The following is a 27,470-nucleotide window of genomic DNA, read 5'->3' on the forward strand; positions in this document are numbered from 1 at the left end:
CGGTAGAACTACAAAAAGAATAACCCCAAACAAATTCAGCAAATTTGTCATTTCAGGAGTGTGTAGGGATCTTATAGACCTTTGCATTATCAGTACCCAATAAGTATCTCTCACTTTCAATTTAATTCTAGTATGACTCTAATGACACCAACAGAATTGTCTCAAATCAATGCTAAATTTTGTGTTACATGCTAGCTATGTTAGCTGAATTGCTAATTAGTGAAGAGCAACGTTTGATATATAATTAAAAAGAACATTGATATTAAATATGTCTTTTGTTCACATGTGTTGTAATACTGTGCTTGAATAATCTTCCTAACCTGATTTATACAATATAATTATTGTGTTAAATGTGCAATACATGGGTCACATTCAAATCCACGAGTATGCATGTAAAATAAATCCGTCACACTCCTAGGAGGAACCTAAAAACAAAAGTAGATTTGTCCAATGACTCTTTAAACGGGTCTAAGGTTTTTCCTTTTAGATATGGCAGAGCCAGTCTGACTAGTATGAGGAAATGAATTTCACAAAGCGTTTCATCATATATAGGTGACTTAATGACTGTTGCTACAGCTTCTGTGCTTCCTGCGCAGCTTGCGGTGGCTCTTAAATACCTCTTACAAGATACTTGTAGAGCCACATATTAGCAAAAAATAATATAACTTGTTAAAGATTGTCCGGAAAGTAAATGAAGTGTAGCAGTGGGGTGGGCAGTTCTTTAGTTTTGTGTTTTCACATTGCCACGGTTCAGTACAGCAAAAGCTGCCAAACCGGTAAATCACGTAGGGACTGTAACTACTCATATAATGCACTGTCAAATACGGCACCTTTTATTGGTATATACTAATTCTTAAACCATGTAGTTATCTGGCCTAAAATGTCCTTACATTTCCCACCACTTCATTTATGTAGCACTTATCAGTAAAAAAAACATACAAATGAGCCATTGATCCCTGTTTTAATTTTCTTTCTTCAAGGGGGAATTTTATTTTTCTCTTTGTCATAGTCCTCAACTCTTGTCATGTGGCGCAAAACACGCCCACTCCCACTCAGGAAAACCACAAATAAAACCAAACAAGTACGGAAGGTTATTTATCAGGCCTGAGCAAAAATACTGTTTCAGTTGTGTGGGGAGAATATTCTTCTCCTGCTTCCGCAAAACATCCCAAGAGTTAACAATGAACAGAAGTCCGTGGACAGCCAATAGAAATAAATACATACGTACAATGCACATTTTTATAAACGCTTGTCCAATCTATTTGCTTCGATGACCCACTCTTTATTGGTCACACTTTAGTTGGTGTTCCCCATTACGTTGCTGTCTTCCGGCACTCGTGCAACACCTGATGAGCGACAAAGCAGGGACTGAAAGCACATGGCTGCACGAGCTGGCTTTAGTCCAAACTTTTTGTCGCTGTTGGTGTGGCAAAAGTCGAGTCAGGGCTTTCGCTTGTGGCCCCAAAAAAAAAAAAAAACATGGGCGATGAGCTGTTGCACGGAGAATATTCTCAACAAGCCCTTTTTCTTTTCTCTCCATCAGCAGTCCAGAAAGGGCCAGCAGGCACAGTTCCAATATAGTGTCATTCTAATAAATGTCTTATATTAACTTAAGGCAATCAAACTCAGCCGACAGCACAACTGTTTCTGAAGGACTGGGAAAATAATACGTGAACTGAAGAATTTTTATCCTGAAAGAAATATGTGCAGCCTCCAATCCCCCCGTCCACTCACCACATAGTGGTATAATACCATGAAATATAGGTATCTTCTGTTCTCTGCTAAGTCGTGGAAAGGAGACATCACTTCAAAGCCTGGCTGAGATTTACAATACTGCGGGAGTGTCATAAAAAAAAGAAAATAATCAAGAAGCACAGTGAATCCTTCAAAAATCTGTTCACTATATGTGAGCACACACCAGCCAGCAAGTTATGACTTGCCGTACATGATCGCACCAATGGCCAGCGGAAATACCGCGTCGTATATTAGGTCGAAAAAGCAAAATTCATTGGCTGCATGTTGAGCGGTTGCTTTCCGTGAGCTTGAGCTTTACCACTGGCGTTTAACAAGAAAGCGTGCTGGTCTTTGATCCTTTCACTGGAATGGAATCATCAGAATAAGCGATATAATTAATCATCATCATCATAACATTAAGAATATACAAATGATGGATACAGAAGTGGTAGAAATTCCCCAAAGCAAAATGAACTGAAGATAGCACAATAAGACATGCTTCAAAGCGATTATGTTTGGCAAGAAAGCAGTTTTGCTGCAGAATAAAAACCTCACAGTGAAAATAGTTATGCCCCTCCAGGATTACAAAGCACAGTATTCAGTCAAAACAAGATATACTTCTTTCATTCTTCTCGTTTTTCAATCAGGCTGCGCCAAAATCCAAACTTCTCTCCCCGATTCCTTCGCGACTGCTCGCTAGCAAAGTTCCCGCGTTTGCATCAAAAATCAAACCTCCAAAAAAGGGGAAAGAGAGGTTGACATAATCGGCTCCAACTCTGGAAAAAGCAACCAATGATGTTGTGAAACAGGAGCTTGAACTCGAAGCTGAAGCTACTTGCGCTCCTCAAAGAGCACAAATAAAAAATTGAAAATAGAGCCATCTTTAAAAACATCCTCCGTCATCTAAAGGTCGAGGGCACAATGATAATTTAGACTTAATGCGCTTTGCTGCCAGAACGACAGACAAAAAATAAATACTTTTTTTTTAATATATTTTATGAAAACAATAAAGCAGTCTTTACCGCCAGTAGCTGGGCAAGAAGAAAAAAAGGTTCAGGCCGAGCAAACAGGCGGCGATCGTTGCTGACGTTTGCCAGACCATATCACAAAACATGTCTTGCCTTGCTTTTAGTAAATACTTTAGTCTTTGGTCAATATAGTCCTCCTCAATTTATCGTTATATTCCTACACAAATATGCATGTACGTACACACTTATTACCGTGTGGTAAACTGGATATTTGTGCACGCACTTTATGTAGTCACACTTTTTCATAAAGGACCTTTTGCACGATACATTTGAAATTGAAATAAATAATTGATCCGGAACTAAAATACTATAGTACCTCTTCTTAATTCATGTAAAAACCAAAACAAAGTAAAAGAATGTAGCCTTATGTACAGCATCACATCTTCTTTTTGACACAGGCTAAAAGGCGTTGATTTTAAATAAACAGACTTTGCATCTTTCAAGAAGCCCGACAGAGGCTCGACATGAGAAAATAAAACGGCTGTCCTTTTAGTTGTGCCGCAAAGGCTGTCACGTGAGACATTTTTTTCCTCTCTTCAAGGACATGTTTTGTCGTACACTTTCCCCCTCCTGGCTTGGGATTCAAGTGATGGCGTTTGTGGTTGGTTCAGCCATTTGCTCACCCAGTGAGTGCTCACTCAGCGGTGCTGTGTCCCTGCAGTATAGCAACCTGCTGTTGCCGTGGCTGCTAACTGTTGGGTGGCCCGTCATTGAGGAAGTAGGTTGTCATTTCCCCTTTACCTTTGACCTTAACCACCCCGCGACACTCCAGCACATAGCCTTTACTTGCCAGCACCTGGTGGAGGTCTGTTGTTACCTGAGAACGGCACAAGACAAGACATGAAGCTGAAACTTTTGTCAACTTTAAATGAACTTTTGTTCATTATTGTGTTAGATAGATGATGAAAATGTGAACAGTGTTGGCCGTCAATGTCTCGTGCAATTCACATTAGCATCAAAGCTACTAGCTGCCTTATTCCTGGTCCGACTTTATTATTGTTGCATGCAAAAAGGCTCGTTGTTCAAATAAAGTAACTGTTAAAAACTTGCTTTGCTAAGTATTTGTTTTAAATTGTCCCATTTAAAGTGTTTCTAGACAATGAATTACAGTTTGCCGCTATGCACAAGGTACATTTAGGGAATTAAAAATTATATTAGAAATGTCTCTAAGATAGTACTGTAATGTCATGATAATACGGTAATACTGAAATATTTACATTATTATATAATAACAATATTTACTATTTACTGACTATAATATTTCCCTCATAGCGTTCATGTTGACGTCACACTTTTTCTGTTTTAACACTATATTTACGATCGAATATTATAAACTATTGACTGTCAGAAATCCAAATACTAACACCAATCCTACAGGGAGTGCGCCTTCTGCTGGGGGTATGAGGTACAGCAACCCCTCCCACTCATTTTCAATGTGGAGGACGTCTTTTGTCTTTTTCAACTTTTGAACCCAATGGCCTAAACACTCAGACCCAACGTCAACTTCCTCATGTTGAGGATCCTCTTGAAAATTAACAAGTTTCTCCTCAAATATAGAGCTTGATTAGCAAAATTGCTAGATGTTTTGGGCCTTGTCCTCATTCACGTCAGATGTGGGCTAAAGCCAATCCAGAGTGAGGAGATGACAAGCAGAGGCATGCAACCAACCTGTATGCAGTCCGGAACACCTGTGCTGTCCATTCGGCTGGCCACATTGACAGTGTTTCCCCAAATGTCATATTGAGGCTTCCGTGCACCAATGACTCCTGCTACAACTGGTCCAATGTTCAGACCTGGATATTGAAGGGGGAAAAAAAGAGTGCACAACCCATTTTTTGCTATGTTGGAGAGAGCGAAAAAAAAAGACACATCTCATCTCGTTACCTATCTTCATCTGGAAGTTGTTGAAGGAATGCTCATTGATGTATTTCATCTGCTCCCTCAGTCTCATGGCGTAGTCGGCCAGAGCTGTAATGTGGGTTCGACCTTCTTTGTCATAGGTGGAGTCATTGAGGCCGGAGGCGGCCATGTAAGTGGAGCCAATGGTCTTGATCTTCTCCAGCTGCCTGTATTTCTCCTCACTGATAATCTGCCGATAAACGACCCACAAAAGAGGTGAAATCTGTCGTGTCACTGCAGCCTCGCCGATATTCGTACCTCATCAAAGTCAGCGATGATCTCATTGAGCAGACGTAGACACTCCACCCCCTCATTGTTGGCCTCCAGTTCTACGTAGAACTCTGAGAAATTGCTGATGGAGGCAAACATGACAGCCACGCACTCGCAGGATTGGTAGTAGAGCTCATCGTTCCGCCGCTCACGTGCCAAGAAGTGAGCAGCTACGTCTTTAGGCAGAATATTGTGGAGGAGGCGACGGTTGTAGGCTTGGAGTTCCTCCATCTCCTCCTTTTCTTCAGTGGCCTGAAAGGGAAGGTTCTTTATTAGTGACATTTATTTTGAATGTTTCTGATTTGCGTGTTTTGAGCACGCTTGCAAAACTAATCTGTCATGTCAATAGTGTGTGGTGAAATAAAAACAAATCTGTCATGTCAATAGTGTGTGGTGAAATAAAAACAAATTAAAGCTGAGATCAGGACCCCCCATACCCATGAGGGACATGGGATAAATTTGCCAGGCGGAGGACTAGATGTGAGTACTTTGGGCTTGAAGGAAATCAGAACATCAGGACCACCTATGAATCTCAAGGGTAAGACCTTCATCACACAAAAACATTTTGTCCAGTTCTGACTTTGTGGGGCCAAGCTTTTACGTTCTTTGAGGAATCAACAAATATAACTGTCTATTAGCTACGTGTGGTTCTAGTTTTGTTCCAGTGGGACAAAATGTCTGGGACACGTTAATCTAAGAAAGAACACAGAAACTGGCCTCAAATTACCATAAAATGATCATTTCAACCTAGACGTGTCTGAATTAATCGATTCATTGATAACCAATCAATTATCAAATTAACTGACATCTATTTTAATGGTCGAGTAATTGTTTAGAGGCTTCGGGAGCCGCTATACTGTATATTTTAAAAGTTTCTCTCCTCCAGCAAACCTGATTCAAATAATCAGCTCAGCAACACGTAGCTTAAAGTTTTAGCATAGCGCCCTCTTGTGGGCACAGAAGATACCTGTAATTTCCACAGGAAGTCGAGGCGTGCAGTCGATTCGACCTGCTGCGCGTGCAGGTACAGTGCCAGTACAAAGACTGTGAGGATCACTGGCGTCATGACCCTCAGGGACACTTTGGTCACAACAAATGGGCTGCAAAGAGGACGGACGACATGTAAGAAGGCGGGAGATTACGCTGACAATTGATAGAAATGCAAAATGGAGCTGAGGCATCTCACCACTGGTTTGTAGTTTCATTGAAACTGGACCTATTTTACAAACACAAGGAAATTAGGTCTTGAATAGTTTTAAGAAAAAAAGTACAATTTCATTAATATTCAAATGTTATTGCTTACCACTGAGTATTTGTTTCATTTAGATCACTACAACGACAAGAGAAAAACAATATTAGAAATCCGAAAAATGATATCTTCTACGAGAAATGAGTGACTTGCAAGAAGTTCTTGATTGACGTGCGTAGTACGGGTAACCCCACCACTACCCGCGTTGAGTTTTAAAATGAATGAATTTTGCCTTGAACCATGAAAATGAAATTTGAGGAACAATTGGAACAAAATAATGAAACCCCATCCTGGTCTTCCCAGGAGAGGCCCTCATGTGGCACTTACATGGCATTGGAGGTGACAAAGAGGTCTGCATTGTCGAACAGTGCTACTTGTGGCCACTCGACCAGCAGCAGGAATGTGAGCTGGATGAGCAGCATCAGAGCCAACTTGCCAATGCTGCTGATCTGCAGGAACACTGAGCAGGCCAGCAGCGTCAGCAGCACACTGTAGCTGAAGTACTGCCGCAAACAGAAGAGCATCTTCAACTACGGAGCTCGCAAATGCAAATGTGACATTTGCTCACTCGCTAGAACCAAAGCGGTTAATTGGAGGTGCACGACGGACTCGCCATGGAGTCACCACTCACCTCGGGAAAGGGGCAGGAGGGGCCTTGACTGGGACAGATCTCCAGACCTCCTTCAACAGACACATTCAATCGGCGGATCACACAGGGCGTCACCATGGCTGCAGATGTGTTGGACTTCTCCGCAACACACTCCACTAAGCTCTTGGTGTCACATGCAAACTATAACAAAGCCAAAGACAAATGCTTCCAGTGCCGTTTGATTTATTGTGTGTGTGTAGTATATGTAGGAAGCGATTTGGATCGTACCATGTTGACGAAGGCAGAAATGAAGACGAGGATAATTGTGAACACTCCAACGAGAGTGCTGTTGGTGCGAGACTGGACAATCTTCTTTGAAACTGTCTGCATTGCAGCAGGAAAGAGCTGCGAGACAAACCAAAGGAATCGTGTCACCTCAAATCCACAGTGGAGAAAAATTGCCTTTTTTTTTTTTTTTTACAAGCTCTTCTACCTTAATGCAAGAATATATGGCACAGATGAAAAGGATGTTGGCCAGGATGATGAAGATACTGATGTAAATTCCCAGCATGACCGGAGTGCTGCAAGAAAGAGTAGAGTTTGAGAAAACATTGAGGATTATTTCTCTGCTTATTTACTCAACAGTGGAGAAGACACATTCATCGTTTCATTGCATCACACGCATCATTAAAGTGAAGGCCACTACTTAATTATTATTATTATTGTGAAAGCTGTCAATCATCTTTAGTTATTCGACAAACACCACTCAAACATTTGTATTTGATTTGAGAAAAAAAAATTGTGTCAATTAAATGTTAGTCATAGAAGTACTATGTTCTCCTGCTGGTACAAATTGTGTGAAGGGGGATAAATGTTCTGGCAACAGTACAGTGTGTGTAAAGAGTGACATTTGTGGAGGCGAGACAGTTTTTTTAGACTTTCAGTCACTCCCTCACTCTGCAGTCTGTGTACATTTCGTCAATAGAAAGTCTACCATATCAAACAAAAATGAGTTTAGTTTCCTTTTGAAGAAAAAAAAAGAAACTGATAACTAATGTCAAGAAAAATATTTTTGTAAACCTGGACTAAGATGGATGGGAGTGCAGTTAAATTATACTGTACTGAAAGTTTATTTTAGGAAGTTTCCTCTTGGCCTCAATTCCCTATACTCCATTGCGCCTCTCTGAGTTAAGTGCATGGAATTAAACAAGGCTAGAGATTTATTTATTTTTTCTTTCCAGAATTAACATATAGTATACATTCAGAGTATGTGTAAGCTACTCACTGTGGAAAAATAACAATCTGTATGAAGGATATGAAGCAAAATACTAGTAGCGTGCAAGCCACGTAGCCACCAAAACGATCATCCACTTTCTTGGAATACTGAAAAAGTGAAGAGAAAAAAAAAAGGTAAGCGGAGGTGAGCTTTATACAGCATCCGGTGATGTTTAAAAAAAAAAATAATCGTCTCAGACCTTCTTTTCCAAACTCGAGGTTTGAAAGGTGAGTAGGAACTTTTTAACATGGTCTTTTCTTAGCTGGTCGATGCTGCGAGCATCAATAGCGCGTCCCAGGAATTCATCCACCTCATCCTCCGGATTCATTGTCTCTTGAACACAGCGGCTGAAAAAGGAACAGATGGTAAGAAGAATAAGAAAAAGGGATGCAAACAGTTCACCACGTGTTTGTAAGACGTCTTACTTGTCTTTACTGGAGGTTTCATCAATGCCCTGAAGAAGACAAAGTCGGTACTTCAGAAACCATAACACATCTGTCCTAGCTCTGTCCACACTGTTGGTGGAAACTCACCATTTGTCTGAATACTTTCGAGTCTTTGGTCCTGGAGAAAGTTCTGTCAGGGACCCAGCGTGGCATCAGTCCCTCGTTGGAGTTGGCTCTCGTCCTCTGCATCTTAGCCATCATCGCCTTTTCTTCCTTCTGTTCGGAGAAAAAAACATGAGGGCTTTACCAACTGCTCTCATGCTGAGAGCAGCGCAAGACATAATTGTCATAAGTGTTTCTCAGTTCAAGATCAAAACTTGTTTTTTTGGCATCTTCTTACTGACTTGTTCTAGTATCTCATTGACTTAGGAAGTGATGCTTGTCTTTTTATGGTAAAAGCTTGTTGGAACAATATTAATGAGAAAGAAGTCGGAATTTTCTTCTTCCCACTCCGTTTTAGCCATTACTCTTTATCGTTCTTGTATTTCCTTATTGATTACGATATGAAATAAGGATTGAGATTGTTTATCTCATTGTGTATTATTGTAAAATGCTTTGGGCTGAAATAAATGCTGACATGTTAAAAAAAAAAAAAAAATCCTCATTGACCCGCTTTTGGCTGCAACCGAGGACCAGGAAGGTCTCGATGCTGTTCTCCTTCAGGTAAGCGTTCCGCTCGCCTCCGAAGCCTGGCTCCACTTCGTAATCTCCATTGAGATATTGCAGGGTGGCCTTGGTGATGTGGATCCGTCTACATGGCGACATAAGGATCAGGTATCCCATAATAACCGAACTTGAGTCCACGCTTGCTGTCAAAAGGTGTGCGAATTCTGCCCACCCTGCTTTGCCTCCCGCTTCCATGTGATTGGCCAGCGTAACGTCGTTTGACCATACGTCAAACTGCCACTTCCGGAGTCCCAGAACGCCGCAGTGGACGCGGCCGCTGTGTATGCCGACACGCATGTTGACGTTGACTCCCGTTACCTCGCGCACTAACCTGAAGACACAATGGTGTGATATTTCCCCACTGCAAGACAAAGTGTTTCATTTTGGCGTTCTACTTACGAGATGGCCTCAATCATGTCCACGCCCATCTCAACGCAGCAGTGGGCATGGTCCGCACGGGGTTCGGGGAGCCCAGACACACAGTAGTAACAATCACCCAAAATTTTAATACGCAGACAGTGGTTCTCCTGAAGAAGTGATGGGGCACAATAGAAGAAACAAAATTTACTCAGAAGCATCTACCTGCTTTACTTTCTTTTTTTAAACACAAAAATGTGCGTCATCATGTTTTTTTTGTTTTTTTTACCATTTATAGTTTCAAACTGTTGATATTATTTTTAATATATATACATACACAATGTAATATAATATTTGGTAAAATGCAGAATTTCAACCCAAGTCTTGTATTAAATTTTACGACATTATGCAGGAGTTTCTAATGTTACATTTGTGAGGTAATAAAATAAATATTTCTTGTTATACTATGTTAATGAACATTATAATGGAGAAGATGATAAGATCATAATTACTTTTTACACTTGGGGCTGTCTTCACAGCCTATTGGAAGCCTATTGCATTTTCATGCAGCATAACAGCGAAATGCTGCTCCACCATGTTTGAGTTGAACTCACTAGTCTGCAGACCTCAGAGCCCGACTGGGTTTATAATCCATAAGCATTTCTTTAATGTATTCAAGACATAAACCTTTTGATGATTAGAGCAGTAGTATAATTTTAAAATCTAAAATCAGTTTGCTTTCCATTACATCTATTTATTACCTCAAACTATCCCTTGACAAAAACATGTGTCAAAATAAGACAGGTGAGTGCGGAGCATTACCGAGGCTAGTTTGTCGAAGCGGGCAAAGAGCTCATTGAGTGTCATGACCAATTCCTGAGCCGTGCACTGGGAGGCCAGGCTGGTAAAACCCTCAATGTCGGCAAAGAGAATACTGAGAAGGACACAAGCAAGAGTTTTATTGATAACATTTTGCTTTGGTGAGTAGCAAAACATCCAACCATCCATGTAGCACGAGTGTTTCTACTCTAACATCACTTTAGTCAGCCACATACTAGCTTGGACTATTGAGGGTGAAAATCAAATCACATCCAATCAATGCACATGACAGAATTACATTTCAGGATGAAGAATAAGTTTGTTTCAGATAGTAAATTTGCTCCTTGTGTTGGCTGAGTGCTGTAATTGAATGTGCGGCGAGGTTCTTAATCTTTGGGGATTATCTTTCCTTGGCTGCTGGTGATTAAGTATTCCCTCACTAGTGTTAATTAGGCTGCACTCCACCAAGCCACACTAACCTGTGTCTGACTGTGTGTGTGTGTGTGTGTATATATGCGAATACTATGTTGTGACCTTGTTATTCATCATCGTTATCCACATGCTGCAGCTAACACCATCATACATGAAACCACCGGAGTGGAAATTTTAAATCAATTGAGTAAAATGAGAATAAAGTGTGTGACATTGTGTGTCCAGACTGACCTGACATTGTCGTGTTTCTGGATATAGATCTTATGAAACATCATGTCTTCCTTCTTGGCGTTGATGTCAGCCTTCATCTCCATGGCAACATGCCTTGGCAGCACTGAGAGCAACAGACGTTCCTGGGAAACATGCAAAAAAAAAAAAAAAAAAAGCAGAGTGCATCACTTTCTGGCTATCTATGATCAGTATGAGTGTGTCGCAAGATTAAGAGAGTTAATTTATAGTTTAAAAGTGTGCAAAGACGCAATGCAGTAAAGGTGTGAATGCAGTAGAATGAAAATAAACTCGCTTGAATTTTACCTGATATTTACAAGGTCGTTTTGTACTTGATAAAAAGAATGGAGTATTCAAGAATAAAGCATTCAACATGCAGGGATGAATAGGCTTGAGTGTACGATGGCAGTTTTGAGTAGTTGACTTTTGATGGTTGTTCAACATTTAAAAAAAATGGGAAAAAAATAAGAAATGCTGAACCACAATAAGATGATGAAGAAGAAAATGTCACACATTCCCGCCGATGTTATAGTACCTGTTGCTGATTCTCCCTCTGCAGATGCAGTCTGGCCTGGATGTATCCTCGAGTCTCTTGGAAGGCTTGTCTCTGGGAAACCTCAGCAGGGTAGTGGGTGCAGATTCCAATGATGTTGGTGCACAGGAAAATAAGGACGTTTGCACTCACCTATCAAGAAGAGTGTGGTTGGAGGATTATGTTTGAAAAACATTGTGAAAGAGTGCAGTTGCATTCTTTTTCTAAGCTGTTGGGAGGGATTCCGAACATTTACACCAGAGGTAATTTACCAAATATTATGCTGTCATTAATTACATTTTCCTAATAACATGGAACAAAACATTAACTGGTGACACATTTACCCTGCTCTAAATTTGTAATCCTGTTTTTTTTAGGTTACGCCCATTTGAAATTGTAATTTATTCCTGTTCTTATTATGTCTTCAATGTTCATTCATATCTGCATGGGCTTTCTACATGTAACTGTAAAAAGTCTGATAATTTGCACTCCATAATAAATAAAGTCGACAAAGACATATTAATTTTTTTTGTGGGATTTAGTCAATTCCATGAAAAAAAAAAACACGTTGTGTGACAAAAACAAACGGTGAAAATATGGTGTCGTCTGTGATATTATGTGGCCTGGTGTTCAAGTTTCCATTTCATCGTGGGAATTGCTATTGACCCGTCCGTCACTTCCTTTGAACATCTTCATGTTTGCAGAGTGAACGTGACATTTGGACACTGATAAAGCGGAGGGGGGTGTCGGGGGCTTTGGGGGCTGGACGCCAAGGAAGCAAGATGGAGAAAATACATCCTGTATCAAACATTAATAAGAAGACCAGCTACATTGGACTGGATTGTGTCAACTGAAAGGGAAAGTGGAAACAGGCCAGAATCCGACTATTCTTTTGTAGGAAAATAAACACTATTGTGATTTGAAAAGGTTTCACACTGACATCTCCTGGGTAGAGAGGGGAACACACAAAGGCTAAAAGCGCTACACACGTACACAAATAAAGATGAAAACAGATCTTATTATAAATACTTGTAGAATAATCAAGAGAAGGAGTTCCTCTACTGTAAACACCCGCACCACGGAAAAAAAAAATAGTCAGCTCTCTAGTACCCGATAATGAATAGAATAATAATTATAGTTAGAATACGAACGTAGTCATGGCAAAACCATGACTTTGGTTTTAGTTTGAAAAGTATAGTGATTACTGTAAGCTACAGTTGAACGATTCACTTAAATTTGGGGATTTTTTGTTATTTGTTTTATTTTTTGACATTATAATGTAGGAAATGAAAAATGCACTGAATGAATCAATTAAAACGTATTGTCCATGTAAGTTAAATAAAACTCTACTTCAATACATTTTTAAAACATTAACATATAATTGTACTTAAAAGTTAAATAAAACTGAACTGTACTTAAAACATATATTAATATGTTTTTTATTGCATTTTATGTCTTTAGTGTTGTAATAAAGGACACAGGTGAGAATGAACGGTACCAAAAATGGATGATGAATAATCTGTCAAACCCTCATTAGCAAACGAGCCATAATAAATTTTTTTTAAAAAAGGTCAAAATTTGGACAAATCATTCGTGGTTTTACATGTAAGGAAGATTACAACTTTTGTTAAACAAACATTCTAGCCAAACAGGATGACATTTTATTACCTTGCGAAGAAAAGGTATCACAAGACAAACACTGTAACCAGTGAAGTGACTGTAAAATAAAGTTGACTCCATACAACAGCTAGTGGAGAAGGGCATGGGGTAAAAAAAAAAAGTGAATATAAATGATGAAGTTGAAGACATCAAGTGGCAATAAGCAGGATGAGGAAGGAAGAAGACAGAAAAAAAGAAGTGTGTGAGTGAGTGATATCTGCAGCGGACAGATTTAGGCCACGGTGACATGAGGCAGATGGCCCCGGGCGCTCACTTCTGTTTACATTTCACTTGCTATTCAAGCAAAAAACCAGCCAGGACACCAAAAGCGCTGCATGATGTTTGTCTGCAGTGACAGGTAAGTTGGTCTTAAAGTGCACAGGTAAAGACTTGAAAAAAAATGTTTTCCTTCTGATAGGCTAAGCGCTATTTGATGTGATGAGATTCACCCCACATGCTTCTCATGTGCCGTGTGCTAATTGCTTGCTTTTCTCAAGAGGCTAAGGGCTTGTGCATTTGCAGAGTACACAAGAAGCTCTCGTGTTTACGCAACAGCACTCCACCTCTTCAGGAGCTTAGTAGCGTTTACCTGCTACTTGTCTCTGCGAGTGCTGCGGCGCCTGTGCACCTGCGCTCACACATCACTTTGGGCCGATACCATTTTAATCACGCCACTGACCCATTACCGTCGTCACGCAGCACCGTTTGGGTTATGTTTATTTCACAAGGTGAAAATAGATCAGTAATGACATAGTTCCATGTTGCGATGGCAGACGTTATTTCCACCGAGTACAGCCAGCCGGCTGACCAGTCAGGACAGGACCACATCCTAATCCCCGCATATCAAAATGGCATTATGTAAGAGATGTTCTCATCTACATAAAAAGGACAAGCAGCATAGATGAAATATAGATTAAAATGTTGTTGGGTTTTTTTTTTTTTCATAAAAAGCCTCCATCATATTAGGCAGTGACTCAATAAATGATCAACTCCAATTGTTTTTGTGCGCTATAGTTGTCTGGTGAAATAACTAACATCTGTCAAAACATAATTTTTAAAAACACATTGGTATTTTGATTGGGTCTTTTCCCTTTCCCTTACTTGTTCACCCATCTGGTTGGAGTTACACTTGTGTCATACAGGGTGTTTAATTTGTTGTTGTTATTGTTGTACTGCCACAAGTTCCGGCCTGGCACACTTTTGGCACTTGCAGTTGAAATGAAATCAATCAATCAATCAATCAATCAATCAATCCATGTTTTAGAAAATGGAAAAAAAAATAAAAAATATATTGGCACATAGGAAAAACATTAACAGTGCTCATAAAGAAAAAAAAAAAACATTCCTGCTAATGCTGATCAGAGGACGGAAGATAAGAAGTTGAATGTCTCTCCATTCAAAATACATCTCTGGGGTGAACATCCCAATAAATGAAGCTGCAGGATGTGCACGCTGCATCTAATAAAACACTTCCTTTTGTTGCATCCGCGAGGATAAATCCATCACATGGTTTATCTTAGTAGACCTGCTCTCCGTCTCCTGCGATGTCCCTTTTCGAAGCGGCGCTCACACAGCAGAGTCATTGAAGATCTCCACAGCATGAGCGAGGGGGGCCGCGGTGCTGATTTCAAGTGCAATTCTCATTCGCTCCATGCGTGCGTATTTTTCGCAGTCCTGCGCGAGGTTCTGCACAGTGTTGGTCCGAGACTCACACCCACGAAAACTGTGAATTATCATCCAGGCTGCGCAGCTTTCACTTAGCAACTATCACCCACATTCCACGGCTTTCCTCTAAAGAGCCGCAGCACCCCCACCTGGGTTCAGGGCCGGTGGGACCATCCAAGGAGAAAAGGCCACTGATGACTCGCATGGGCTCATTAGAGCAGCATTCCACACTGGCTGCTTATAAATGTTGGCACTGCTTTTCCACTTGGCTGAAAACAAATGTTTCCCATGATGTTACCGTAGCCACCGCCAGTCATTAGCACCATCACAAGAATTTTGTCTTCCACTTTGGATGCAAATTGGGATGTCCGATACCACTTTTCTCAAATCGATACTGCTAAAAAAAAAACTCACCAAGCAATAAACTGACAATGGATTAATCACCTAGCTCTTGTCTACTTTCTCAAGTTTTTGGGAAAGCACATATTAAATCAAATCATGTTGCATTAGCTTTTCAAATTCAAGCTTAAATGCAACTTGTCCAGTCATAACTTTGTCCGTATTGCGTGAGCACCTTAAGCGATTAACTCAAGCAGTGTGTCAGAATTTCAAATCAACACATCGAAAATCAAACTCTGTAAAAGATGACAAACTTCAGCAAACTACCAACCATGTTTTAGAAAAAACATCAGAGAAAAAGTGTCCAATGCAGCCAAAGTGTAAAAGCAGTGATGTCTCCATAAATCTCCAATCATATTAGGGAGTTTTTAAAATTGTTTGTCATTTGTAAGCTCCACAACAAGACAATTCACATTAAAAAAATCTAAGCAAAGTGAAACGAAGCTCGTGCAATTTTTTCATGCTGAGAGGTAGAAGTGCCAAAATTCACAGATTAATGGACAGCAAATCGATTTTTAGATTAATCGACTTATATTTCAATAATCAGTAATCATTTAGAGCCATTACTAACCAAAGAATGTCCCAAATCATCTGATTTCAGGCTTCAAAACTAATTTCTCTGATTTCTAAAGTCCAAGAAAGCTGACTTTTCTTTTGGGTTTAATCAAAATACGACATTGCAAACATCTGCTTTTATTTTGGGATTTGGAAAACAATGACCATCAATCCAATCCTTCTTGTGTGATATTGCATCATTGTTGTTTAGTTGTTTTTTTTAAATCACTAAAATAATACCAAATAATTGGTTAATATACAGTAATCAGGGGGGAAAAACATTTTTTAAATACACTCTAACCCAAATAAGTGTATCCGGTTATTCGATTAATCGACAGAATAATTGAGTCCAAAACGATTGGATGTTGACAGCCCTACTGATATGTAAAAAATGTGTGAAGCAATAAGAACTTTGACTTTCTGACCAGATGCCTTTGAGAAGCATCTGGAACTCTTTTGAACATCTGTGTTAGATCAGGCCCTGTATACCACACCACAGAAGCCCAAACACAATGACAGCGCTCCAACCGGGCTTGAGCAGGTTGCAACTTATCTTTGCTTGAGAGGTTACTTAATTCAATATCCTTTCATTTCATTCATTGGATTCCCCACCTCCTCCCCATGCACACTTGTGTCACATGATCCTTGGTGAACACACTGAGTGTGCCAAGCATCTGCCGGGTTTGTGTACGCAGCCCCGGCCTCGTGTCTACAAGCGGCGCTCGCTAAGCCTTATCACAAATGACCAGAACCGCACTCGATAACAAGCCAGGCCCCGCCTTCACACTGACTACAGCTGCAGGGTGTTTGTGCCTGCTTCAGCTGCAAAAAGTTGGGGAGTAAAAAATTATGACTTATAAATCCAAAAACTGATCATTAAAATTTTCAAAAGATGTTCCAACTATAGTATTTAGTTGCGCTTTAATTTGACTGTGTGTGTGTTTAGTGTAGTTTTGCATTGCATGTTTTGAAAGCAGCTATATTGTTAATAAAAATCAAATTCTGTTTGTTTTTTACCAAAATGTGTTTTATATTCACATCATTCTCCTTGTGTTTTTTTTTCCTTTCCTTCCTTGGGACATGGGAAACATTATGAAACCTTGGCAAAAGGCTCAAGAATACTTTACAGATGCTTATCGTAAATACCGGTACAGCGAGTGAGTAATTTAAATTGACATAAATTGGCAAAATCTTGTTCCTTTTTAAATGAGAATCTGTCCTTCTCAGCTATGCTTCTGTATATTTGAGCAGGGACATGCTGAGGGTCCTGGTAGTGCCAAAGTCTTCACCACATATTTCACTTGGCAATCATGCCGGTGTGACTTCTGTGGAGAGAGTGTGACTACTAAAGTGTTCTGTCACTGGACTTACCAATTTGCTTTCATTTAAAGAACTGCAAAATATACTGGGCAAAAACGTAAAAAGCCTTATCAAACAAAAAGCTTGAGAAAGGATTTCATGTAAAGAAAACTTGCATTTTGAAGGTTTGCACGGCATTGAGGTTAAAACACGTGCCTACCAAAGATAAGCTTTAACTAACATCCAGTGTGTGGTTCTGTCTTTCTTGACTCCTGACAACCCCTACTCATATGACCCATGTTTAATTATGGACCGTCTCATTACGACAACAGTGGGGGTAGCAAAACAGCAGACAAGCTCAGAGCCCTCGCTCGCACGTTTTTGGCCTTCTGTATTCAAAGTGAAAAGCGGGAATATGTTTGGAAAATATAATTTATGAACTCATTTGTTTGTCTTTTTTTCCTGGAAGGAGTGGAAATGACAATGACCAAACCAGTCGAATGAACTAGGTCTCGGCAGCTTGAGTCATACCTGTTTCCATGGCAACCGCTGGACCAACAGAGCACAAGCGCAGAGGGAGACACTTAGCAATGCTGTTTATTCCCCATCATTCTCAGAAGTGATGCTGAACTGGTACTTCATTTCCAGACTACTTATTGGCTCACTGACTAGCAGCCATGGTATGTGTGTGAAATGTGTGTGTGTCTATATATGTATATATATATATATATATAGATAGATAGATAGATAGATAGATAGATAGATAGATAGATAGATAGATAGATAGATAGATAGATAGATAGATAGATAGATAGATAGATAGATAGATAGATAGATAGATAGATAGATAGATAGATAGATATGTATATATGGTCGCCGTAGTAGTTGTAGTCGAGACCTCTTATGTTGTCTGCACTATAATCTCTCTAAGTTAAGACAAGCTGTGATGTGATTTGCATCAGCAGCAAAGATCATAGTTGTGAGCCATGTGTACGTACCCGTGAAAGGTCTCCTAGTTAAAATGCTGTTGCCACGTTAAACGCACAAATTATTTATCATGCAGCCAGTGGAGGAATTGCGTGCGGAGAATGTCAGATTCTTGCTGAGTCCTCCCGCCCACCTTAGAAGCTTATTGTACAGCTGTAGCTTTGCACAGGTGATCACAGATTGACACTTGCTCCGCTGGGATCTGCTAAGACTCCCATCTTGATGCATAATGCACACGGGCACATTTTCACACCACTTGCATCTGTGAGGCTGTGAACAGCTGATGGGATTGAGAAAGTGTAACGTTTCATTTTAAAAGTTTAATCATTCGAGTCGGCTTTTTTAAAACTAAGCAAACAACATTGTGGAATTTTTTTTTGCAGACATATTTTGTAAGGAGACTGATAAGCGATATTTGGAGATTTGCAGTAAAAGGGATAATATTGCCGTCAATTTTGAATAGCACAAGGTTGACACTTGACTTTGTTTAAATTTCTTGAAACATATTAAGCAGCTTTTCACAATTCCAACTTGTCAGTGATTAATAAAACTCAAACTCCATCTGCTATTCCTGAGTCTTCCACTACGTGAGCATTAAAATTAAAATGAAAGCTCACAATAGAATTCAATATTAATCAAGTTCTATCTTATCAGTGTTGTAAGTTTTCTTCTGAAACAAACTAACTAAAAAATAAAGCAGGTAAAAGTTAGAAACACGACCAAATCAGATGTTTTCATTCTGCACATGTAGAATACAGTGATCCCTCGCTACTTCGCGTTTCGTTTATCGCGGCTTCACTACATCGCGGATTTTTGTCCAAATTAAAAAAACATTTAAAAGTCAAAATAAAACTTCTAAATTGAGGAAACATGTGTCTAACCTTTAGGACAGTGTAGTATTGCTCCAAATGTTCGTTTACATTCCTTTAGAAGTCCGTTTTCGTGTGTTAGCACGATCGCGAATTAGCATTTTTCCGCTAACTAGTTAGCCTGCCCAGTACTTCTTGTTGGTGACCGTACTTCGCGGATTTCACTTATCGCAGGTGGTTTTTGGAACCAATTATCCGCGATAAACGAAGGATTACTGTAATACAATAATCCACATCACATTAAGATATCAGATTGCAAGTGTGCAATTGCTGACTTGCACATTCCCATCCTGATAGCAGTAAGATATCATTTGTCGCCCCCACATCGACAAGCAGACTCTTAGAAACATTGCGTATCTTCTCCCAAAGTCTGTGAGACTAGTGGAATGATGTCCCCCAAGCAGGGCGGGAACTTTCATCAATGAAGCCAATACTACATATGTATCTTGACACAGAGTCAACAAAAGTGTAGCTAAACCTGTTTTGTAATTTGTAACACATTGATCTGCTATTTTTTACATGGGCAAGACTAGGCCAAGAATGACATGCAAGACATGCACACAGAGGTTGAAACAAACATAAATGGGATTGTGGCCACAAAGTAAAAGCACATTTGTAATTGCGAAGACCAAGGGATTTTAATATCCATTAAACATGGAAGGAGAATCAACGAAAGAGAAAAATATCCAACGTAAAAATGACCCATCCCACAAGACACTTTTTTGGGACTGACCCATGTGTGGTTTGTGTGTAAAGACAAAAAAGGGGAAGAGAGTGACTTGCCTGTTCCTCTAACAAAAAAAAGCTCCATGTGACCCAACGGTTAGCTTGAAATGCCAATGACTTTGTTTCTTTGTTTATAGCAAATCTCTCAGGCTCTTTTCATCAACAGCAGCTTTGTGACAAAGCATCCATTGTTTTGCGCTACAAAACAAACACAGGCTACAGGAAAATATTGTTTCTCAAATGAAGCACCCACTAAAATTTTCTGATTCTTGGAAATAAGTTTGCAATACGAGCTTTTCCGACTAAGAAGCTTTTCCAAACAGCATACTTATAGGTGAATCACAGAAATAACTATGCATTACGTTAGAAGCAAATGTCACCTCACCTGTTCTTGAAAATAACCGAATTGAATCATTTCCAAGATAAGATTCACATTTGCCTTGTGTGTGTGAATTAACCAAATTATATTTCTTGGTCCCAAATTGTGCACCACAATGATTCATTCTAGGTCCTCTTTGGAATCTAAATATTAACCAAGTACTCCAATTCTCGTTAAAAAACAGAATCTTAACTCATATCTCTACACATAGCTATGTTGTTTTTCAACTGTAATATGTGTGTGTGTAGTACAGTACGTGCTGGGTGTGTAAGAACTGCACAACACTGGCTAATTTGTTTCAGATGTGAAGGGTGAGGATCCGAAAAACGAGCAGAATGATGAACTCGATACGTCATTGTTACAAGTGGGTGCATGTTTGGTCGATTATATGCATGTCCAAGCCTCTCAAGTTAAACAAAGAGGGCTAAACTCGCCAAAAGTAGCCAAAGCCGATCGCAATATAGGTCATCAGTAAATGGGTTTGACTGTTGACAGGAATTTAGGAGGTTCCATTTCAAGAGCCAACCTTGTAATACCAGTCATCAATGTAAAAAATTAAAAATCCTGTGCCATTATTTCCAAAAGCCAGTTAACACATAAACAGCCAGTCTAATAGATTTGGATGAAATTCGCAAGAGGAATTGAGTATGGCTAAAGGAACACATTTTGTTTGTAATTCAGACTAAATTTTTTTTTTTTTTTAATCAGATGAGACATTCCTTGAGCTATGAACCAACCCCACAGGTGGATTTCAGGGGCCACTGCCCCTTCGGCCCTCAACTTTGCACGCCACTGCCTCAGAGGTACAGTAATCCCTCGTTTATCGCGGATAATTGGTTCCAAAAACCATCCACGATAAGTGAAATCCGCGAAGTACGGTCACCAACAAGAAGTACTGGGCAGGCTAACGAGTTAGCGGAAATATGCTAATTCATAATTCTGCTAACAAGCAAAAAACGGACTTCTAAAGGAATGTAAACAAACATTTGGAGCAATACTACATTGTCCTAAAGATGAGACACATGTTTCTTCAATTTAGAAGTTTTATTTTGACTTTTAAATGTTTTTTTAATTTTGAAAAAAAATTCGCGATGTAGTGAAGCCGCGACAAACGAAACGCAAAGTAGCGAGGGATCACTGTATTGTTCAAATACGCTAGCTAAAAAAATGAACTTTTATAACTGTAATGAAATTCTGACATTACGTGACAGAAATATTTCAGACTTAATCCTCGAAAAAAATACCATTATGTATTAATACGATGCTTTTTTCATTTGTTATAATACATGGTTGTCATTGCATGACACAAACTTTGCATCAGCATAACCGCACTTCTGAATCACAACATTAACAAAGCTTTCCTTCTTAGAAGTCCTTTTGTTTTAAAGTGCAGAAAGCAAAAAAAGAAGAAAAATGAGGTATCTGGAACCATCACCACTGACAGAAACAAACCCAGTGGGGTTAATGAGTAAGTGGAGGAAGAGGAAATACACCCAAGTGAGAAGCGGTGATTAATGACACTGTAAAACTGTGCCTCATCGGACACAGGCGGCATCGCTGAGCCGCAGTTATCTCACAGCATTCATTCTCTTAACGAAGGCAAACATTGTTGAAGGGGTTGATGGATTGCACTAGCGTATATTGTGTGCCGGATGTGTACCCTCTAATTGCAGCGTTCCCACGAATGCGCTTCACGTGGCTTTCCTTCATTTAAAGACTGCCAAACATCACAGTTAAGATGGATATTCATTTCTTTTTATAGCTATAAAAGTAGGGATGGGCAACTACCACGACCAGCCTTATTTCAGCATATTGAGTTGAGGACTCGTACTGGTATCAGTTTGAAAGAAACAAGTGGTATTGAAAATCCATGACAGATCCATCGTACTGTAACCCCCAACCCAACTTCTCTCGTCCTCACCATGAGCCTTCCTATTGGGGAAATGCACAAAGCAACTCTTGTGTGTGGACACAGAGACCTGAGTGACCCTGCTTAATATCATAGTACTCTCCCACTGGCAAGCACAGAGCCGTCCAGCCGAGGCAGCTTCACTCGGCCGGCTGACCTTCAGCGAGCCCCCGGGCCCTTGGCGTGACGCACAAACAACACGCTGTCCGAACAAAGCCACTCAGTCCGTGTCAGTTCGCGGATGTGACGTGGTGATAAACATGGAAGACATTTTGCAACAATGTCTCTTCACACAATATTAGCCCATAATAAATATTGTGGTCAGATTTGAAACGGACAATTACATATGTATGTTTTGTGCATGTATGTGCATTAAAAAAACAATTTAGGGCTACAACTATCAGTTTTGATTATGTTGTTGATTTGATTTTTTTACAAGTGTTTTAATTTCTAACCCTTACTCAGAAAACTGATTTTATTGCAAAAAATATACAAAATTTTATTTACTTAGGATTCTATTAGAGATTTGGTCTGTAACAGACAAAATAGGCAAAAATGTTGATTACTGCTCTCCAAAGTAATATCAAATTTAGCAAACAGTGCCAAATGTCTGATTCTGAAAAAAATAAAAACACAAATATTATGTTTGATTTAATGGAGGACTACATAAGTCTGAGAATATATACTGCTGAAAGGCTAAAATTCAGAGGAGGATAAAATTCCGATTAATTGATTAATAAACAATATTAAAATAATTATTGATTTAACAATTTATTAGTTGTCGATTAAACACCACGCCTCTATGTATGTATTTTAAAATAAATTTTAAAAAAAATTAATAAATTAATGTTTTTAATCTCACTCTAAATGTTGTGAAGATCCTAGTTTGATGCCAGAGTTATATAATATTTCATTTTTAACGAGAAATTGATCCTCCTATAGATGATTTGTTGTTCTTGAGACTCAATCAACAGCTCCTCTGCTGGTTACAGCCAAGTAGTACACTTCATTTAGTAGCAAAATAAGCAGTTTGGATGATGAATGAATGAATGGTTCAAAATGTTATGAGTAAGCAATTAATTCCACACAATTGGTGGATTTCTTTATCATTTAAGCACTTGATTGATTGCACTACACATCCCTGTAAATTTTCCACTTGAAATGGCAGGGTGACATCAAATGTGCTGCTGAGTCAATATTGGACTACTATAGTAGCTTAAATGTCCTCCTGGCTTGTTCCTCTTTGTTTTGTGTGCTCTAAGTTAAAATGTTTTTCATTTTTCACACGTGCTCTGAAACATTTCATTCCCAACACCTTAGTATGGAAGGTCTTGAAGAACAACCGAGGAACTTAAAAAAATATCTCCAACTGTCAACCTATTTTGTGTCCTGTTTACCACGCACCAACCAAGATGAGCAAAGCAAGCAGCGTAACCAGTCGGGTGTGAAGCTTCCTTACCTGTTTCCAAAGGAATTTGTCCTCCTGGTTGATCTGCCAGGTGGTGACCACGTGTATGATGGACAGGACAGCTCCGCTCAGCACCGCCGCCCTCATCCTCACAGGCAAGAGGGTGTAGATGATGTAGATGAAAAACACAGACCACCAGATGCCCTCTGATGCGCTGCGGGGTGCCACCATGAGCACCCCAAACACTTGGACTGACACCAAGACGCCAATGACCAGGTAACTGACCATCCACATGTAGTCCTGATGGAAGCCGTTACGGTTGCACACCACCATGAGAGCCATGAAAAGCGCCATTGCCACCGACAAGGCGGACGAATAGGCCACGTGAGGGGCGGCGTGGACACAGTGGAAGGTCAGCATGATCCCGCACACAATCACGAGGACCCCCATCAACATGGTCAAAGAGCTCTGGTTGAGCCTGAAGAAGTATCGCTGGTAAAGGCGCTCCAGTTTGCGGGACTGGAACTTTTTCGATTGGAATACCCGCACCACCCTGAGCCAGCAGTCGGCAGCTGTCACCACGCCGTTGGCGCCGTCGTCTCCTATGTCGCCACCTCCTCCGTTGCACCCGCCTTTCCGGCTCCTCAGCTCCCCGTCCTCAAAGTCCAAGTCCACGGATTTCAGCCCCACCCCTTCCCTAAGTGGCACGGCTCTCTTTCCGTAGTGGTCCTCCTGCCATCCGCAACGGGCGCCAAAGTTGCCCCCGCCCCCCATGGCCCCCGCCATCCCTCCACGGTGAGGCTGGTGGAGGGGGGCCCCGGAAGGAGGCTCCATAGCATCTGGATCCCGCAGACAGCTCATGTAACGTGGGTTGCAGAGAGATGAGCCTCCCCTCCGTTTGGACTTCTTGCCATTGCGCTCCCCCCACGCGGTCTTACGGTCATCCACTCTGGCGACTAGGAAACCACTGAACCAGGACATTCTGTTCCAACAGAGTGAGTGACACAAACAGGTCAAAATGTGGACAAATGCGGACATCTCCAGGTCATGCTGGAGTGCTTTAGCATCTCACCTGTTGGGGTTCTGGTACATGTCCCCGCCCTTTCCTTGGCAGCCGGCTCACTCATTTATACAAAGTTTCGAAGGGGTGAGTGGGTTCTCGGAGCCACGCTACAGGGCTGAGAGTGACCGGATGGGGCCAGGATGTGTGCCACAAAGCTGCGGGTGTCGATGCCCGATGACGAGACGGGTGACAAAGCACAGAGGTTTGCGAGCGAACCGTTCCCTGCTGTCAAGTCTACCTCCACGGTTTTCTCAGGCTCTAAAGGACACATTTAAATAAAGTACACAAACAGAAACAAAGAGTTACTCAAACATGTGACTGGCTACGACTTTACATGATTAGGATTATTTAAAGGATATCTGATCAGCAATCTGATCAGAAGATGGACCAATCTATCAATCCAGTCAAACAATTTATTTACTGTACTGCTGACCCCCACTGAGCATCGAATCATCAGATTTATGTTGACATTTGGAGCTGTCTCCGTGTTTCTCGAGGAGGTAATCGGTTTACTATTTTGAGCATAACCTGATAAAACACTTAAGGCACAGTGAGTTATTTCATATTTTTCTACACCATTTGTACTATTGAAGAAAATTTGTTTCAATTATTTTTCACGGTCATTTTTGGAAAAAAAATACTAAATGGATGATTTGCTCTATACCAAAGTTGTCAAACTCATTTTTTTTCGCAGGCCGCATTGTAGTCATAGCTTCTTTCGGAGGGCCATTGTGACTGCCAACCCAAATAAATGTATGAGCACCTCGTATCATATACAGTAAAAGCTACAAAACAAACTGACAAATAACTCATTTTCAAATCAGACGAGTAAAAACTGGTCAAATATTTTAAAAAAAGATATTATTATAAGTAAAGACAATTTGCAATTTGAGTAATGACACCTGAATTCGATTCACAATTTGTCTTTGCGGGCCACATAAAATGATGTGGCAGGCCGTATCTGGCCCCCGGGCCTTGAGTTTGACACCTGTGCTCTATACATTAGAGATGAACCAACACAATTGTCATCCCTTGCAAAATAAGGCACTCCTTTTGGTAAAGCACTTTGAAAGAATTTTGCAATTGTAGTTTACTATCAAAACTAATGATAAAGAATGAGTGAGTAATAAATACAGATAAATGCCACTGGACAACAGGACTCTGTCAAGATGAATATCACAATCAGAGATAATATTCACCATGGCGAAACTGGATATGAGGGCCCTGCCGCACATCCTTAAAATCACAAAACGCTCCAGAGTCCAGTTTGACTTTCAATGCCATTACTTGTTTAGATGTTCAATAAACATACAAACAAACGAAAATGTCAATTCTTCATTCGCGTAGCAAAGATGTTCTCCATCAACGACTCATTGTGGTTTTCATCTGAGTCCCAATCAAGCACAAGGGGGAATGCAAAGTTTCCACAGAAAATGTCTAAATATTTCATGGATACAATTTTTGTAAATTTGTCATTTCAAATGTGTGTATCGTGAGTTTGTGTCGTCCTATTTCTGCAGTAGGCGCAGTGGGTCCACTTTGCACTGCCATAGAAAACATCCGTCGTTTTAGCACCTGGATTACTGATGATATCAGGCTTGCAGACCTGCATTTTGAACCAGGGGGGAGCATGCTGTGTTGATGAAGCAAAAATAGCATTTCCTCGCTACATCTTGCCTGCCTGCGCCTTCTCTGGCACGTCCAAGCTCCCCCTCCGCCGCCTCCTCCTCCTCCATCGACCAGATTCAAGGAGACACCCCCTCCTCCTTTCCACCCTCGCCGGCTTCGTCCCTCCTCTCCCCTGCACAAGGTCGACCGGCGTGGACCCACTCGCGTCGCGGTGGTCGCTGTGAGCACGGAGGTCGCTCGGGAGGTGGGCGGGGTGGGTTATAAGAGAGGGCGTGGGGCTGACTATCCCACAGGGGCCATTTTTAACCGGACTGCCGCTACATTGGCGCTAACTCCCATACCCCCCTACACACACAGAAACAAAGTCATTCATCAAGCAGTTTTTCGACGTGATACCCAAAGCGGGCTGCGCATCTTTTGCTCTCGTCCAGATGTTACAAAAAAAAAAAAAAAAAAATCACGCGATCTACGGGGAAATAAATGTTTCATTCTGCCCGAGTCAAAAAGGAATGATGTGATGTAAATGGAAGAGAGGGAAAAAGGCCACGCGCAGGCCGTGTTGTGCGGGACCGCATTCAAACAGCGTAGGCTTCTTGTTACATAACAGCGTGGCCTATGTGACAACCATAGCGGGGACCATTCGTCCAGCGGGCCAGTGGACCGACACAGACACGCCGCGCGCAGCCATTTAAGCCTTTTCTATCCAAGCGCATCCTCGAAATCGTTTATTACCAGCGACACGTACATGCAAATGCTACCTGCACATTCCTCAGCATCAATTCGTTCTTGATCGTCTACAAACTGCACTGGAAGCGACGTCCAGTGTGTGTGCGTGTGTGCGTGTGTGTGTGAGGGGGGGGGGGGAAGTTTTATTCAAATACATCTGTAGCCGCGCGTCTATGATGAGTGACAACAAGAAACACAACAGCCCGAACGTCCACACAGAGACCGCGGGTTCTTATCGTCTGAGTGCAAAACATGCACCCGCCGCGTCTCCTTTGCCAACAAGCAGCAGCAGAATGGCGGCCTCCAGCTATGTCATTCACTCCACTTTGACGGAGGGTCGCCAAGCGGTTCCGTGCAACAGCTACGGGATCGTGTGTTTGACATGTACTGCACATGTCGGTTTGTCATTGTGTGAGCAAGCGACAGCTGACATGGGAGCAAGACGCAGACTCACCGTGATCATCTCCGCGACCGCAGCGGACAAGCCAATTCGGAGTCGGAGGGAGCGTTCAGGGTGGAGGACCATTGGTGGGGCTAGCTGTCCACGGACGGTGCCGCTGAAGTGGTCACCCTGTGTTTCGCCTCCTGGAATCGTCTTGCTCCACTCCCTTGCATCTCCTCCCCCCTGACCCTCTCGGGCTCCGAGCACCACTGTCAAGGCGAGGGAGGCAA

The 27,470-nt window shown here is 41.1% G+C and overlaps 1 protein-coding gene across 2 annotated transcripts; it reads right to left on the reverse strand.

Annotated features, from left to right (window-relative positions):
* Positions 1–955: 955 nt before the first annotated feature.
* On the reverse strand, positions 956–27,470 carry LOC148402191 (adenylate cyclase type 6-like). Of its 2 annotated transcripts, none has more exons than XM_088368013.1 (24): positions 27,253–27,470; positions 24,453–24,701; positions 23,432–24,362; positions 11,529–11,678; positions 10,997–11,118; positions 10,337–10,448; positions 9,557–9,684; positions 9,330–9,488; positions 9,101–9,242; positions 8,579–8,707; positions 8,471–8,499; positions 8,245–8,392; positions 8,055–8,152; positions 7,263–7,350; positions 7,058–7,174; positions 6,812–6,970; positions 6,508–6,683; positions 6,235–6,261; positions 6,118–6,147; positions 5,899–6,031; positions 4,920–5,183; positions 4,647–4,851; positions 4,431–4,555; positions 956–3,579 (listed from the first exon to the last, which is right to left on the reverse strand). In XM_088368013.1, exons 2-24 carry the CDS (start codon positions 24,470–24,472, stop codon positions 3,451–3,453), a joined length of 3,621 nt encoding a protein of 1,206 aa, XP_088224139.1. In that variant the 5' UTR covers positions 24,473–24,701; positions 27,253–27,470; the 3' UTR covers positions 956–3,450. The 2 variants fall into 2 exon arrangements, with proteins under 2 accessions (XP_088224139.1, XP_088224143.1); XM_088368017.1 differs by lacking the exon at positions 27,253–27,470 and adding an exon at positions 26,019–26,153.

Source organism: Syngnathus floridae, chromosome 2 (genome assembly GCF_059516105.1).
Source record: "Syngnathus floridae isolate MCC-2025c chromosome 2, RoL_Sflo_1.0, whole genome shotgun sequence".
Classification (NCBI taxonomy): domain Eukaryota; kingdom Metazoa; phylum Chordata; class Actinopteri; order Syngnathiformes; family Syngnathidae; genus Syngnathus; species Syngnathus floridae.

What these genes read in the sequence shown, in the direction of transcription:
- LOC148402191 (XM_088368013.1), bottom strand. Translation starts at nt 24,472, where the DNA reads ATGTACCAGAACCCCAACAG. An exon ending in GAAACCTCCAGTAAAGACAA is followed by an intron (nt 8,393 to 8,470) that starts GTAAGACGTCTT and finishes TTCCTTTTTCAG; the next exon opens with CCGCTGTGTTCAAGAGACAA. An exon ending in CCTCCTGCCCCTTTCCCGAG is followed by an intron (nt 6,684 to 6,811) that starts GTGAGTGGTGAC and finishes TGTTTGCGGCAG; the next exon opens with TACTTCAGCTACAGTGTGCT.